Here is a 16,371-nt window from a genome sequence, read left to right as displayed (position 1 = left end):
CAGTAATGATATCTCTCCAGAGAACTTTGGCCTCAGGATGCAACGAAGCATGAAAGAGAGAAGAAAGAAGACAAAGACTCAAAGTGGGGAGACGACTAGAGAGACGGGGCCGAGTGTGCGACCAAGCAGAATATTCGTTGTGTAATTATTCGCTGATGGGTGATAAAATGACACAGGGAGGAACAGAAGTCTAGAAGTGGTGCATACTAATGATGATAACAACCTGCGATCTGAACGGTAGTACCCCCCCACCCCCACCCCCACCACCTGTCCATGGATGATTAGACTCGATGCACATCAGCAGCGACTTGACTAATCCCTCAGTGGAGCAAGAATGAATCAGGGCAGCATCTCCAAAAAGGAAACAATTCACCTCTTTGTCACCCCTATTGGGTGTCAGGATGGGTGCAAGAACTTTTAATTCAAAGTCTGGTGTCCAATCGCGACTATGGAAAGACCTGTGTATTTACAGAATTGTGGATCAGACTTGACACTAGGGGTGGGTGGGGTGGGGGGACTGGATCACAACAGCAGCAAGTAAATAACCAAAGGCTCGATTTAACATCTGCAGGAACACAATAAGACCGGGCTTACGCGTTTTTCCACAGTTCATCTTTGCTCAAGTAAATTGCCCCGATTCTTCTAAATATAACTCAGTTAGAAAAGACCGCACCCTGTTTGGCAGCAGATGAAAAACAAATGTGGCTAAGGATTTGAGCACCGGATTGTAAGCGAACCACTGAAGCAGCGCAGGCCAAGAACCGTGTACAGTATATAACTGCATCTACTTTGCAGCAAAGCATATTCTAATTAGGCCTTGGGAATATTTTAGGATAAGTGGTTTGTCGGTAGGGTGTGCTGTGTTTGGCACACCATGACTGCTCTATCCATCAAGGCTAAAGGAAAAACATATCCTCCAGAGTATGCGCACTGCCAACTACAGTACTGTATGTCTGAACGCTTCACTTTTGACCTTGTGCGACAGTTTCATCTTCATATCCTGCATCTTTCTGATTTTTTTTTGTTACATTTAAGACAGAGGCTTTATTTCATTCTTCTTCAGTTTGACTATAGAGTGTCCATAAAGTCTCTTTACAATTTAACGAAGTTATTACAAAAGTAAATGAATAGACGAATCTGTGGAAACTTACAAAGTGAAAAATAAATATTGAAGTTTTTTTTCCTCATTTAACCCATAGAGACCCAAACAGTCACCGGTGACACAAACCATCTACACATATAAACTGTTTAATATCTGTTGATCCACTAATCCTATCAATACATGTAAATAATTGGTGTAAAATGCAGTTTATCATCTTTTCATGGTCATCAGATATGACCCATTTGGATGTTCAGAGGTTTTGTAGTCAACATGGAAACACCGTCACATTGATTCACCAGTAAAACACATAGAGTCTGATAAATGACAGTGAGTGGACACACTTTTGTCCAGTTAATGATATATTTGCTTAAAAAGTCACTTTTATTTCAGTTTTCTTATTTCTGATGCAATAACCCTCAACTTTAATCTGAACTTTTATGAACACTGACATAATTAGTACCACCCCCCGAAGGGAAGGCAAGTTGTATTGTTTTTGTGTTTGTTAACACTTTTGCAGCAAAACTATTGGTTGAATTTATACCAAATTGGGTTATAGATTGCCATCGATCCAGAAAGATGTGATTACATTTTGGGTAAAGTAGGTCAAAGTTCAAATTCTTTTCTGAATTTTAAAAAATCTTCCCATTTACTTATAGTGGGCAAAATACGTGCAAGGGGCGGGGTTTTGTATTGTACTTGGCATCACTTGTTAACTTTGAATTTTCATGAACATCTACATGATCTGTGAATTAAATATAGGAAAATACACGATTTACACCGAAAAATGCAAAATACAGAGGATAGTATTGTAAAAAAAAAAAAAAAAGTGGTGATAAATCAGTTAAGAAAGGTAGAAATAGAGAAATTGATTTGGGAACTGCCACAACGTAGCAGTGGGTTTTTATGGGTTAATCCACCTCCATATGGGCACCATTAGATGTACAAGGCACATCCAGACAGTACTGGATTTGTTTCCATGTTGGCTGTAGCATAGCCTCAGCAGTGGTGTCAGTGGCATCAGTGATGTTTTGCTTCAGGTTGTTTATGTCCCATATCTTTGTTCAATACACAATATCTTTAACATAACCCCATAGAAAGAAATCCAAGGCAGTGATATCTGGTGAACGAGGTGTCCCGGGAAGTGGACCATCCCTTCCAATCCACCGGTCTGGAAATATTTGATTTAGGAACCCACCAACATGCAGTTCCCAGTGTGGTGGTGCACCATCTCCCTGGAAAATGATGGCTAGACGAAGGTCATCCAGTTGTAGTGCCGCATGTTCAGTCAAAAGGTCAAGGTAAATATTTGCAGTAATTGATCTCTCATTGGAGAAAAATGGACCAATGATTCGATTGCACATGATCCCGCAAACTTTGATTATCACTGAGTACATAGAACTGTAATAAATCTGATTAGTATATCTCATTAGTTGCTTTTGTAATAAATGTTTTAATTCTAAAGAGACTTTGCGGACACCCTGTATTTTTTGGTTCTCACTGTATAGGAGAAAAGATGATGTTTTTGATTTTTGATGTATCTTGAGAACGAATAATCTTTCAACCTACGACTGAAAAATGCAATCCTTGACAGTAAATATGTTCCTGCAGGGAAAGCAAACCAAGGAGGTGAGAGTGAAGTAAAAGTTTTAGTGCTCTGCTGAACGTGGGGATTAATTGAAGTAATTAAAGATGTGACCGTCTCTCCGGGGACCCGCAGAGGCCTTCTCTCCCATCAATCAGCAGCTCTCAGTCCCTAGCTTAAAGCATTTGACTGGCGGTACAGCGCGGTTCTTCATCAGTAATCGTTCATCATTCCTCTGAGGCGTGATAAAGTCAAAGAAAGTTTCAAAGCGCTGCTGATGAGACGCTGTCAAGTAAACTAAATCGAGGCACATGTTGTCGCCGGCGACTGACGAGGCAGAGAAGAAGAGGTTGATGAAAGCAGCCTGGAGCAGTACTTGAACGAAAAAAACAGACGTGCTGTTATTTCAGACCGCAACTACATGGAAAACAAGCAGCCTGTTTCCTGTGTCGTAAATTCTCTGGGTTGAAATAAAATCTTTTGTCCGTTAAAAATAATTAAACCTCTTTACATCCTCCTTTCAGCTTTTCCTGTGTTTTCGTAGAGAGACAAAAACAATACGCAGCCAGTGTTTAGTACAGTGTGCGCTGTCAGGCGGATGAAGACGAGTCCAGCAGCCTGCCTCACATAGGAGAACCGCCTCTTACTGTGTTAGGCTAATCCCCCAACGCTTTGACTGCAACAGACAGCAGAGAATGTATTATTATCTTTCTTGCATTGGTATGCCATGAAGCACTGCAGGGGATACATGTAAGGGATTAGCTTGAGTTAAAAATGTAATACAGGCTGGTGCAGCAAGAGGAAATCACCTGTCTGTCTGTTTTTGTCTGCGCCGTATTAAAACCGGTGGGGTCAGGAGTTCAGGGAATGAGCAAGCAGCAGAGGAACTGTTAACCTCACTGTGTGTTTGGAACGTCTAGTCGGTACCTCGTGGCAGAGATAATGGTCTGATCATGTGGTTTAGTACAGCATGGCTCCAATGAGACAAGCGAAAGTAATGGAAAACAAGTGTTCAGAGAATGCAAACCTCCGCCAAGCACCCCGAACGGTGTGCATGTGTGGATCGACTATTTCTTTTTAAATTAAACAGTTTCAAGGTTGTTCCATACAGCAGAAAAAGTTGAAGCTTGGTACCAGTCATGTGTATGTCAAATTATATTCAATTCCAATTAATATTTGTTGAGTTATAATGAAAAATGTTGGTAAATGGGATTTTCAATGTTAAATTGAAATGTCCACAGAGTCCACATTCCACAGTGGATGTGGACAATTTTGTGCCAGATACAAGATATTGTGATAAGCTACGGGTGGATCAAATTGGAGGCTAGTCGGAGTCGTTTTGAATTTTTTATGAATTTTCGAAAATTGCTCAGTGATGAGAGATAGGAAAATTTGAGATTTTGTGACTTTGCTGTGACCTTGAACTTCAGCCTACTTGGCCCAAAATTTAATGGGTTCGTCCCAGGGCCTAGGTCAGGGGTGTCAAACTCAGATCCTCAAGGGCCGGTAGCCTGCATGTTTTAGATGTTTCCCTCTTCCAACACACCTGATTCAAATGATAAGCCTATCATCCAACTCTGCAGAAGCCTGATAACGACCGTCAGATGTGCTGGAAGAGGGAAACATCTAAAACATGCAGGATACTGGCCCTCGAGGACCGGAGTTTGACACCTATGGCCTAGGCCTATCTGTGGGCACAATTTGGTAAAGATGGTTGGAATAGTTTTTCCGTGAAGTTGCTAACAAACAAACAAACAAAGCAAAGTGGTCACAATACCTCATGGCGGAGGTTTAAAAAAACAAACAAACAAAAAAAAAAACAGACACATATCACTGGTACAAACCTTAGCCTTTCCAGTGCTCTGCAGAATGTGAACCAGTGCACACGCCATCTCCTCCTTGTTCTTGACGCTGATGCCGGGCTCCAGCACCGAGCACAACAGCATGTAGTTATTGGTGGTGTACTCTGCAAACTCCTTGTACATCTCCATCGGAAGGATGTTCATACTCTGATAGCGTGCCTTGATCCGGATCATAGGCCCAGATGTCTTGCCTTTTGGGGGGTTGGGCATGCTGACTGGATACCACTTCTCCACGAACTGCCGCCCTGTAACGGACCCGACGGGGATACTGACCAGTCCGATGTAATTGTTTTTGTCTTTCTTTTTCTTCTTGTCTGTGTCTTTGTACAGGTGGGCCGTGATGTTCTTGACGGCGGGCAGGTTATTGAACTCAAAGTGCTCCCCCCAGAAGACATTGTCCGTCTTGAGTTTACAGGTGGTGCGGGCGTAGAGCGCGTCGTCCAAACAAAGTTCGCAGAAGTATTTCTTTTTCGCCGGCAGGTCTTTGGCCTCGATGATCCATAATCGTAGCATGTTCTCCACCCGGCGACTGTTGTCCTGGAAACAGAGGAAGTGGTCACATTTTAGAGAATTGTTGAGAGTCACATGTTGCAAAAGTAATGCATTACAGTCACAGATTACTTTTTTCTGTAACCCAGTAGTGTAAGGCATTACTAATCTATTTTCAGTAATATTTTACTTGGTACATGTTCAGTACTGCTTGTGTTATCAGACCCTTTGTGCCCAAAATGTAGTTGCTCAAATGAAAAAAACAAACAAAAAAAAAAACAGCAAGACCTTAGGGAATCAAAAATTCATCAGGAAAGTTCTATTTTCTGTTGGTGTTCAGCCAATGGGTAAAGACAGCAGAAGACAGTCCACTGTCCACATGGACGTATGCTCATTACTAACCCTAACCCTGCTTTACAGAAGCTAGTTAGCATGATCCCTGTGATCAGCAATGACAAGGTAAGCTAACGTTTCTATGACTAGTTAGAATTCTTTATCTATTGCGGATTTATCTACTGGCGTCCTCGGTGCCACGCCCCCTGTTTGAACATGTAAAATGTTAAAAACATGCAAGCGTTCCTGCTGGGATTTGAACATCATAGACTGTAGCGTTTCTTGCTGAGCTATCCGTCCACATGTACTTCAGGGCGCAAATTTATCTCTATCTCTTGTTTTGGGGGGAAGGAGGGGGGTCTACTGCACACATGCTATTTATGACGAAAGTCTGTATGAAACTCAAAAGTAATACAGGTGCCATGTAACGCATTCCAATTCAGAGACAGTGATATTGTAAAGTAAGGAATCACTTTTCAATAACAGTTACAAGTAATCTGTAATAGATTACAATTTGGAAGTAACTTACACAACACTGTACATAACAGATCTTTCAATCACAGATTCCTAAACTCCAAGCTCTGACGTCTTGAAGACATTGTCATCATATACCTTATTTTGTGTGTTTTAGAATGATATAAACCAAAAATAGCATCACATCCTCACACTGAGAAAGCAAGGACTGATAAATGACAGATCTACAACAAAAACACAATGACAAATCATATTCCAGACTGATCAGTGATGAAATAAATACAGTCCATGAGCAGCTGCATCAAAATCCGATTTGGACAGTTTCTCTATCTGAAGTCACGTAACCATGTCAGACAATCAGACAGCACTTCAGAAAATCGTTTCTTTGCAGCTCCATCCAAAATCCTTTTTCTTTTGAGTTTCTCGCTCTTTAAAGAGCCTAGAAATTTCACTCCTACATTATTTCACAGAGCTCACCCATTCTTATGTCATCAATTGATTTAGCCACAAGCGGGGCATATTTATCTCCTGTTATTCAGTCTGCCTTGAAAACCTCTTAAAAAGAAGAGAGCAGCTAATAATTACATTAGCAGGAAAAAAAAAAATCGCAAAGCTGCCATTGGATGTTAGAAATACTGGTGGTTATGATTCAGGCAGCTCTGTAGTGTGCGAATGCTTTTCAAGGGGAAAAGACAAAGGCCACAATTGTCTTTTGCATTAAAATACAAACCACTCATTTGTGTGGTTTCCTGTTGCTAAGTTCAGAGTGGAATCACTTCATCTAAAACTGAACATGTCTATAGATGTGCCTTCCTGATAAAGATTACAAGTCACTGTGAGTTGCCAGGGCCCAGACAGATCACCACTGGTATTTGCCATAGTCTTTAACCCTTTCATGCATACTGGTCACTACAGTGGACAGTTATTCTCCAGCTGTTCTCTTGTATATTCATGGGTTTTATTGTTTTAGTTCCATATCAGCCAACACAGTGGACACTTACGCACCATGTAACTTTGCTGTTCTTGATAAACCTGATCTGCAGTAACATGTTTGAGTGTAAATCAGTTATTACACTGTAATTATCATTTTTTCTTTAACAAAATACTTTTTTTTTTTGTATATTATCTCCATGAAGTGAGTAATAACTAGTATTAGAGTATGTTTAAATATGAAAAAACATCAGATTAGCTGCATTAAAAGTGTTTATATTTCATAGTTTTCTCTGTATATCAGTAAATACATGTTTCTTAGCTTCAAAAATTAAACACATTGTATCCATTTGAGTGGACATTTTGCAGCTCCATGAAAAATAGGTTAATAAAAAGCTGTCAATTGCATTTTTTTTTTCATGCCTAAAGAGGAATAAAAACAGGGGGGGAAAAAATCATGATTAAGGTTCTCATAATTCATGCATGAAAGGGTTAGAAAAAAACCAAACAGGTCAGAGCCCTTTCCGTTTGCAGTTAAAAGAAACCAAAAATATCAGGCTTCACCTCTTTTTCTTGAGAAATGCCAGATCACTTCCCTCTAAATTCCCACATTCTGCATCCATGCTGTCCTCTTTTGCCTCTGTCTCTCCTTTATCTTATCCCATAGAGCCACCGGTGACACAAACCATCTACACATATATACTGTTTAATACCTATTGATCCACTAATCCTATCAATACATGTAAATAACTGGTGTAAAAAGCAGTTTGTCCTCTTCATGGTCATCAGATATGACCCATTTGGACATTCAGAGGCTCCGTAGTTACCGTGGAAACAATGTCATCTTCTACAACATTGATTGAGCAGTTAAACCCATGGAGACACTTATTTTTACATTCAGTTAAGAATATCTTTGCTGGAAAAAAGTAACTTTTTCTTCATTTTTCTGTTTTGATATAATTAACTTTGAATTAAATACAGAGGACCCAAAATTTGGAATAATCTGCCAACTCTTCTTATGGAGCTTCCTCAAATTCAGTTTAAAAAAGCTGTGAAAACTTAAAACTCTGCTCCTTAGTGATTGTAATTTCCACATGGGATACATTTCTAAGCTTGGTATGTCGTGGAATTTTATTTGTTAAAAATGTACTTTTGTGCAGCTTGCAAATATTTTTCTGTATTTTTAATTGCAGTTGTAAATGATCTTTGAAATCTGGAGGTTGCTACTTGTTAAGCCCCTTTAGGATTTTCAATAACCATCCATCACAATTTTTAACCGACATGTATTTATGTGTATGTTTTTTTTCTATGTGAAAAAAAATGAATAACATTTACGGAGTTTTAATGAATCTACATGATCTGTGAATTAAATATTGGAAAATACATGATTTACACTGAAAAATGCAAAATACAAAGGATAATATTATAAAAAAAAAAGGCTGATAAATCAGTTAAGAAAGGTAGAAACAGAGATAAATTCATTTGGGAACTGCCACAAAAGTAGCACTGGGTCTTTATAGGTTAAATGACAGTGTCACATCCGTCTACCTCCAGAATCTTTAGATTTGCAGTGTGTCCTCCACAAATCTATCAGGTATTTCTGACAGTGCTATCAAAAATGCCAAATACTTGCAACTCGCATGATTAATCTGCTGAGTCATCCAGCACACCCTGATCAAAATCAACAATGTCTCAGATATTACACTGTTAGATACTGAGATATCTTGATCTTGAGGCTCGCATTAGAGTTACATAAGCCTTGCAGTACATATTAAATATATCTGTCTCCAATCTCATGTTAATTATTTGCCATCAAAGATGACACCCCTAAATTACCCTTTACCATAATTACCCACAATTATCCTCTTATACAGAAGCTGAATAAACGTCTAGTTTCAAAGGAACGGCAAAATAAATGCATGTACAGTGTGTTTCATCCTATACTTTAGAAGAGAAAATACACAAAATAATAGCAGTGATACTGGTAGCAATTGTAGAGTGTGTAGAATGAACTTACCGCAACAGAAAAATGCTTATCTAACATAAAAGTGTTCAACAATCTGTTTCCATCTTCTATACGTGCCAAAAGACATTTCACTGGATCTACTATAATCTCTTAGTTATAGAATAATTAAAAAAGCAAAACAGGGATAGAAAAATACCCAATCCTCACGCAAAGAGCTGAAAAAGAAAGATGGCTTGAATGTTATTAGCAAGCCTTTTTAATTAGTGCGTAATCTGCTAAATGATGACGCTCTGAGACTTGGTCTATATCTTGGCTTGAAATGTTTGCTTTTCTCCTTCTGCTACAGCTGTGTTTGTCATGATTACAGATGGCAGAGATGCGCGAAGGAGTGAAGCACTCTGGGACTTGTGTTGTTCCTCCCTGCCACCTCTGCTACAGAGCTGGGGGATCAGTATGCACCATATAGCTCACTGTCTTTACACTAATCACTGTTGCAATGTGTGTTTTGAAATGCACACACTTATACGAGCCCAGCTGATTGCTTCTTCCCACCCGCTGCATAGTTACATATGTACCTTGTTCGGCTGCACGGCTCGCCTCAGATTCTCCATCCATTTGTCTCTCTCGGCTGATGAACGACAGGAAAAGCATTTGCTTCCCGTGGAGGTGGTGACCTACCGCGACGGCGGGGAGAGAAGGAAAATGAATGCTTTAAGGATCAAACCTCACACAGAATAATGGATGAAAAATAAATACAACAGAAATGGGTTTTACTAAACTTAGTTGCTATGCACCACTTTGTCTCTGACAGAGAACAGACTTATCGACAATAGCAGAGACTGAAGGTGACTTGGCAGTGTTGTGGAATGGCTGAATGGTGTGAAGGGACAGAGAAGAGGAAAGAGTGAAACAATTCATTTTGATTCATTTTACAGAATTTATTAAGTTCCACCAAACAGTTTATGGACAATAAGTGAAGTACCTGGAGATAGTGTAATGGGCTGTGAGCTGACTGTCCTTGAATGCAGCACTGTGACGTCATCTACGTTACCTTCAACATGTGTTAGTTGGGGTAACTCAGACAAACGTGATATCATGACTGGTGTAAATATACGCACCACTTTTAATTGGTGTGTTATCTGTACGCATTATAAGCTGTTCATACTGCGTCAAATACCACACACTGACAGTTAGGGTTATGTGAACCGGAGATCTTGCCGTAAATTGACTCACAATCAAATGGTGATGAATAACACACGAAAGGTCCAAAATGTGTATGTATAGCACGCCAAATGCTGGTGTGACATACAACACGAGTTCATGAGACCAGTATCCTCAGTGTAAAAACCTAAATCTTTCTCATTTCTAGTCAAAATATCTCATCAGACTTAAAATAAGACATAATCACCTAAAGAGTAGCTTTTCAGTGAGATATAAGAATGTACGTTTAGACAATAGATCTTGAGAATATTATTTCAAGAAAACTTAACAAGATCATTTTCACTTGTTCCATTGGCAGATTTTTTACTTGAATTAAGCAAAAAATCTTGAATTAAGTGAAAACATCTGCCAACGGAACAAGTGAAAATTATCTTGGTAAGATTTCTTGAAATAAGATTTTCAAGATCTATTGTCTAAAAATAAGTTCTTACATCGCACTGAAAAGTTACTCTTTTGGTGATTATGTCTTATTTTAAGTCTGATGAGATACTTTGACTAGAAATGAGAAAAATACACTTGGTAAGATTTAGATTTTCGCAATCCTCAGAGAGCCTACTCTGACTGTTTAGGAGGTAAGACACAAGAAATGTGTGTCCCTGTAAAACTTGCTTTTCTTTAGATTTTTACCTCCGCCAAGGAGGTTATGTTTTTGCCGGTGTTGGTTTGTCTGTCTGTCTGTTCGTGTGCAAGATAACTCAAAAAGTTATGGACGGATTTGGATGAAAATTTCAGGAAATGTTGATGCTGGCACAAGGAACAAATGATTACATTTTGGTGGTGATTGGGGGAGGGGGGACTGATCGGCCTTGGCGGAGGTCTGCGCTATGAGTGCTTTTCTAGTTTTACATGTGAATATTATGTTCTAGTCATTTTGAATTTATATTGTTTTGTATGACCAAGTATTGTTAGAGTGCATCTATGTGCTATATATTTTTGTTTTGTAGAGTTTGTAGTCGACTGCAGTCAGGGCTAACATTCATTGTCATTGATGTTTAAGCTAGCTCCCACGTGTTCTCTTTTTCTAATTTCTTAGTAACATACTTTAATATACGATAAACATGTAATTTTTAATAGAGCGGATCTCTGTACACATTTACTTACTGTATAAATCTATAATTTACACTCTGTACATATTACAATATAAGTCCTCACTGTAAATAATATGTACATAAACATATATTTTAATAGACCAGATCTCTGTACACATCTACACAGTTATTCATATTTATCTTACTTAATTCTCAGGCCATTGTTGTCTGTAGTCGAAAGTTTGTTTAGATTAGGTCTATGTTTAAGTGTGTTTGGGTTTATGTTGAAATTGTGTGTCGTGAGCTAAGAAAAGCCCAAGCCAAATTCCTTGTTTGTGTTCACATACTTGGCCAATAAAGCTGATTCTGATTCATATTTTAATTTTCTGCTTTATTAAGGACGTGCAAGAGACTGTCACGGAACTCAGAAATCGGAGAAGTTTGTGTTAAACTGTATGTGTGTGTGTGCGTGTGTGAGACAGTGAATTTTCAGCAGTGTACACGCTCAGGTTTTGTTGTTGTGTATTAAGGGGATATGGTTCTCATGTCAATTATTTCCTTAATGTTTAGTGTACAGACATTTCTTTTTGTTTACATTCAATAAGGGGATATGGTTCTCATGTCAACTTCACATGTTATTTAACTGTTAATGCATAAAAAGAGTGACTTTATGTTTACTATGTTGCTATAGCAGGGCTCGTGACTGCGACTGAATTACGGTCGCATGTGCCTGAGAATTTCGGTAGTGCGACTGTTTTTGAGATTACGATCGCACGGTGCGCCAATAAAAAAATGAGCGAAAATTAATACGTGCGCCTAGAATAATGGCTGCAGAAGTAACTCGTCAGCTGAAAATAAACAAGCTCCACGCCCCGCTGACTGAAGCGGAAAATCTAGTCCCCGCCCCTCGCGTGCGCAGGCGGCATAAACAAAGGGATCAAATAACTCCACCGATGTTTGAAACAATCTCCTGACTTCAGGCGTGGTGTAGACCACAGTGACTAAGGGTCACCAGGTCAAGGACACTTGACTTCAGGCGTGGTGTAGACCACAGTGACTAGGGTACGTTTACACGGCAACACTCCGCAAAGATTTCTCCTTTGCGTTATAAAATCATTCCGCGTTAAGACGCCGCCGCTATGATAACGATCTGCGTTAACATGAGTCTGCGAGGACGGCTGAATACGCTGTAGTGGCCATGCCAGACCAGTAGCTGGTGATGTAGAGCTGTAGTGAAACAGTGGTGGTAAAACAGGCGCCTGCGCACAAACAATTTCCGGTTTAGACAGCCTTTAAATGAGGAGAAGAAGAAGAAGAAGAGGAGGAGGCGGACAACACTATTTACAAACAACAATGGCGAGTGGTCGTACAAAGACGCAGGACTTCTTTGTCTGGACAGACAAGCTGAGCACAGTTAGCAGCACGTATGTTGTTCTGAAACCGGCCATTGTTGTTGTGGTTGTTCCTTCTTTTTCTGCAGCTTTATTGTGTCATAGAGGCTGGCAAACCAGCTTGGAGGCGCATTACCGCCACCAACTGGCCCGGAGTGGGTTAACTGGCGGTTCTTGGCTGCGCGCGCATGCGGTGACGTCATATTTTACCCCGGAACGCTCCAACTCGCGTTAACATGGAGCTGGAATGCGGAGCGTATCGATAACGTTCCACCCTGGACCCTGGTATCAAAAGTTTCCGGATTCAGGCAGTCTAGGCACCGTTTCCATGTTAACAGAAGGCTAATCCGCGATGAAATCTTCCCGGAGTCGACTGAAGCCGACGCCGTGTAAACGGCCCCTAAGGGCCTTTAGGCCATGAAATAAAAAAGTTGGTTGTTGCAAATAATGGTGTGATTCGTCTTTTTTCTCCAAGAACCAACTAAAGTATATACCACACATTGACAATTGTTTTGCACCTGTGTCAATGTAAGCTTTTTCTTTCATACTCTATTCAAATACTTTATTCTAGGTTGTTAACATTGCTTAAATACATATAGGAATATTACTTGGTATGGCCAAGAGTTTTGCTTGTTCTCCAAATTTTTTATATAATAGTGGTGCGCCTAGATTTTAGCCTGTGCTCCTAACTTTTTAGGGTTAGGAGCACAGTGCTCCTAGGTCAAAAAGTTAATTTTGAGCCCTGATAGTTTTTTAAGATTGTTTTAATTGAACTGATTTAACTGTTATACTGTGAAAATAATACTTAGAGCCTCCTCTGACTGTACAGGAGGATGTGCAAAAGACCGTCACAGAACTCAGATATCATTGTCCATTGTGTGTCATCTCAGAAGGAGGAACACAATAAATTCAAAGTCGACCCAGAGAAGTATATGTTTCTTCATAATATACAACGCAAAGTGAACCGGTTACACTTGGCGAGATGATAATGTAGACATGAAGAGACAGAAACGGACAGATAAAAATAGTGTAACAAAGAACCTTATTAATTCAAGCGCTGGATAATCTAAATGAGCGGAGGCTTGTGGTCTCCACAGTATGCAGTATAGGTATTTCTTTCTCGCTGCGGCTTCCAAAGACTCCCTCGTACTTATGAGCAACACGTACATGGGAATATTTGCGGTTAAAATATCTTTTGTTTTGTTGGAAATGACTCCGGTGCACTAATGATCACGAAGATTCAGAATCAGTTCCTACACAGCGAGCAACAAATTATATTTAGTACCTATGTACATTCCACTGCTAGAGAATATAGTTACTTAGATCTGCTGTCACTTGTTGGTGCTTGTTTCACTCAAAGGAACTGGCTGTGGTATAATAAATTTGGGCTACAACTGCTCATTAGCACCTAATCAAGAAATGGAGCTGAAAAATGAGAGAAGTTGGAGTTACTTGTTATAAGGAGTTGCACTCGCCCTAACAGTTGTAACCAAATGTTTCTGTGGTAGTGGCTTTCAAATCACTCCCTCTAAAGACTACAATACCCATGAGTTTTGTCAGTGTTACTGTGAAGAAGATGATCACAGCAAATGTAAACTCACTGTTGTACTGGTGAATTTGAGAGGTTCATGTGATTTACTGAATACACTTTTATTAGACACAGTCTAAAACACTGGTATTCTTTTATCTATAAATGTATTTGAGGTCTGCTTACATCATATTTGCTGGTCTACATCTGCTGGAATTACTTTAAATAACTACAGACTCCAGTCCCAGGATCTGTTATTGCTATGTGGTCCAAAAGTCAGAACAGAACTGGGGAAAGAAAAGCTTTTAAATGTTCCGCTCCCACTGCCTGGAACAACTGACAGAAGGAGATAAAACTGAAGGAACTGGTGTCTGTAAAATCTGTAAATGAATGGGAAAAGGATTCATCTGGATGTAGATGTTTTCTGCTTTGAGATGCTTTTAAGGAACATTGTTATACTTTTAGTACCTTTTTAAAATAATGGTGGTGTTTTATATATATATATATATATATATATATATATATATATTCTTAGTTTAGTGTTTTATGTATGGTTTTAAAACTTTTATTATGTTTTATGTCTAGTTTTAGTGTGTAACTTCTGCTGCTGTCTTGGCCAGGATACTCTTAAACAGGAGATTTTTAATTTCAATGAGCTTTTTTCCTTCCTAAATAAAGGTTATGAATAAAATAAAAAATAAGCTTGATATGGTGAGTAATATTCAGCTTCTGCTCAACTTGGCAATAGCAAAAACTGCTCTTAGGCAATCATAATTTGACTTTTGATTCATGCACACCTCTTTGTGTCTTTGTGACTTTTCAACAAAGAACAGTACATTTCCTGAAGTAGTTGTTCATATTTTAATGATTCAAACAGCAGTTATCTGGCATGTGTAAACCTTGGATTTTCTCCAAATACAGGTCACCGCACATTGTCAGTGCTTAAAATGAATATAAGCTTTGTTTCTGGAACTGGAAAACACCTACCACTAGATTTTTAAGGTCATGTAGCTGTGTGTATAAAACTTGGAAATGAGCTACGGGTGAGAATGCTCTTTTGGATCGCAGTACATAACATGCATAATTTTCTGTATGTTGCATATATGTGTGCACTCTCACCTCGAAGCAGTAGTCCTGCCCGAGGATGCTGCTGTGAACAGGCTTGATGATAACCTCGTCCTCCATGCTTAGGTCCAGGGCTTCCACAGCGCTGCTGGGGCTGAGCAATGACTCATGGGAGCGAGACTCCTTCAGCCTTGGCATCAGATGAGACCTAACAGTGGAGAGAGGAGAGGGAAGAAGAGGGGAGAGAAGTGAGTCACCCTGCAGAGATGAAGCAGAGAAAGTGACAAGAAGGGAGCATATGCATTGCGCGTATTAGCGAACGTTCATGGTGAGTGCGAAAGAAGAAAGTGTGAGGATGACGAAGCGAAGAGGGAAGGATGCTTGACTCGCCTCAAAGTCAAGCGAATCCTCGGCATGACAGGCTTGCACAATGTTATATCGGCACATGTTTGTGTGCCCGCTTCTGTACACACTTGCTAATGGTTGCTTTGTGAGTTCTCATTTTCAGCTTGAAACATGAATGAGCAGGAGAGAAGTTCTGAGTCATGCCGTGCTGATGCATGATGCAGCGTGACCATCTTTGGTCAGATTTAGGAAGACACTTTCCACAAAGTCAGAGTGGTCAAGTGCTTCAAAGAGATAAACATTTGCTTTGTGGAGCGTCATCTAACACACAGATGACAAACATAAGGCTCGTGGCCCACCAAAGGGTCCTGTCTGGCCCTTGGGATGAATTTGTGAAATGCACAAATTACAACGATGATATTGATAATCAGGGCGACACGGTGGTGCAGTGGTTAGCACTCGTGCCTCACAGCAAGAACGTCCTGGGTTCGATTCCAACACCAGTCGACGGGGGGTGGGACCTTTCTGTGTGGAGTTTGCATGTTCTCCCTGTGTCTGTGTGGGTTCTCTCCGGGTACTCCGGCTTCCTCCCACCATCCAAAGACATGCACTAATAGGTTAATTGGTTAATCTAAATTGCCCATAGGTGTGAATGTGAGAGTGATTGTTTGTCTCTATATGTTCAGCCCTGCGATGAACTGGCGATTTGTCCAGGGTGTACCCCGCCTTCGCCCCTATGTAGCTGGGATAGGCTCCAAGCGACCCCCGTGACCCTAGTGAGGATAAAGCAGGTTCAGAAAATGAATATTGATAATCAAGGATATCAAAATCATTTTAGTTCATGTTCCACAAACAGACCAATATGATCTCAAGTGGATCAGACCAATAAAATACTATTATAATAACCTACACTACAAACAAAAAATTAAGGATATTTATTTATTTTGTCCTTTTTGGTAATTTTTGCCATTTATAAATAAAACTATTTCTGGTCATTAAAAAAATGTGTTTCAATTCACACAAAAAAAGTAAAAAGCACTGTGCAAGTATCCCAA

General features: G+C 39.8%; 1 protein-coding gene across 10 annotated transcripts in view; it reads right to left on the bottom strand.

Annotated features, from left to right (window-relative positions):
• LOC115429348 (disabled homolog 2-interacting protein) overlaps nt 1–16,371 on the bottom strand; it is a 423,964-nt gene that overhangs the window by 51,743 nt on the left and 355,850 nt on the right. For all 10 annotated transcript variants that reach the window (XM_030148688.1, XM_030148690.1, XM_030148689.1 and 7 more), the window contains 3 exons: nt 15,026–15,179; nt 9,314–9,412; nt 4,529–5,083 (listed from right to left, as the gene is read on the bottom strand). In XM_030148688.1, the coding sequence (XP_030004548.1) occupies nt 4,529–5,083; nt 9,314–9,412; nt 15,026–15,179 (808 nt within the window). The remainder of the gene's footprint in view (nt 1–4,528; nt 5,084–9,313; nt 9,413–15,025; nt 15,180–16,371) is intronic.

Source organism: Sphaeramia orbicularis, chromosome 12 (assembly GCF_902148855.1).
Source record: "Sphaeramia orbicularis chromosome 12, fSphaOr1.1, whole genome shotgun sequence".
Taxonomy (NCBI): Eukaryota; Metazoa; Chordata; class Actinopteri; order Kurtiformes; family Apogonidae; genus Sphaeramia; species Sphaeramia orbicularis.
This window is presented reverse-complemented; position numbering and strand designations above follow the sequence as displayed.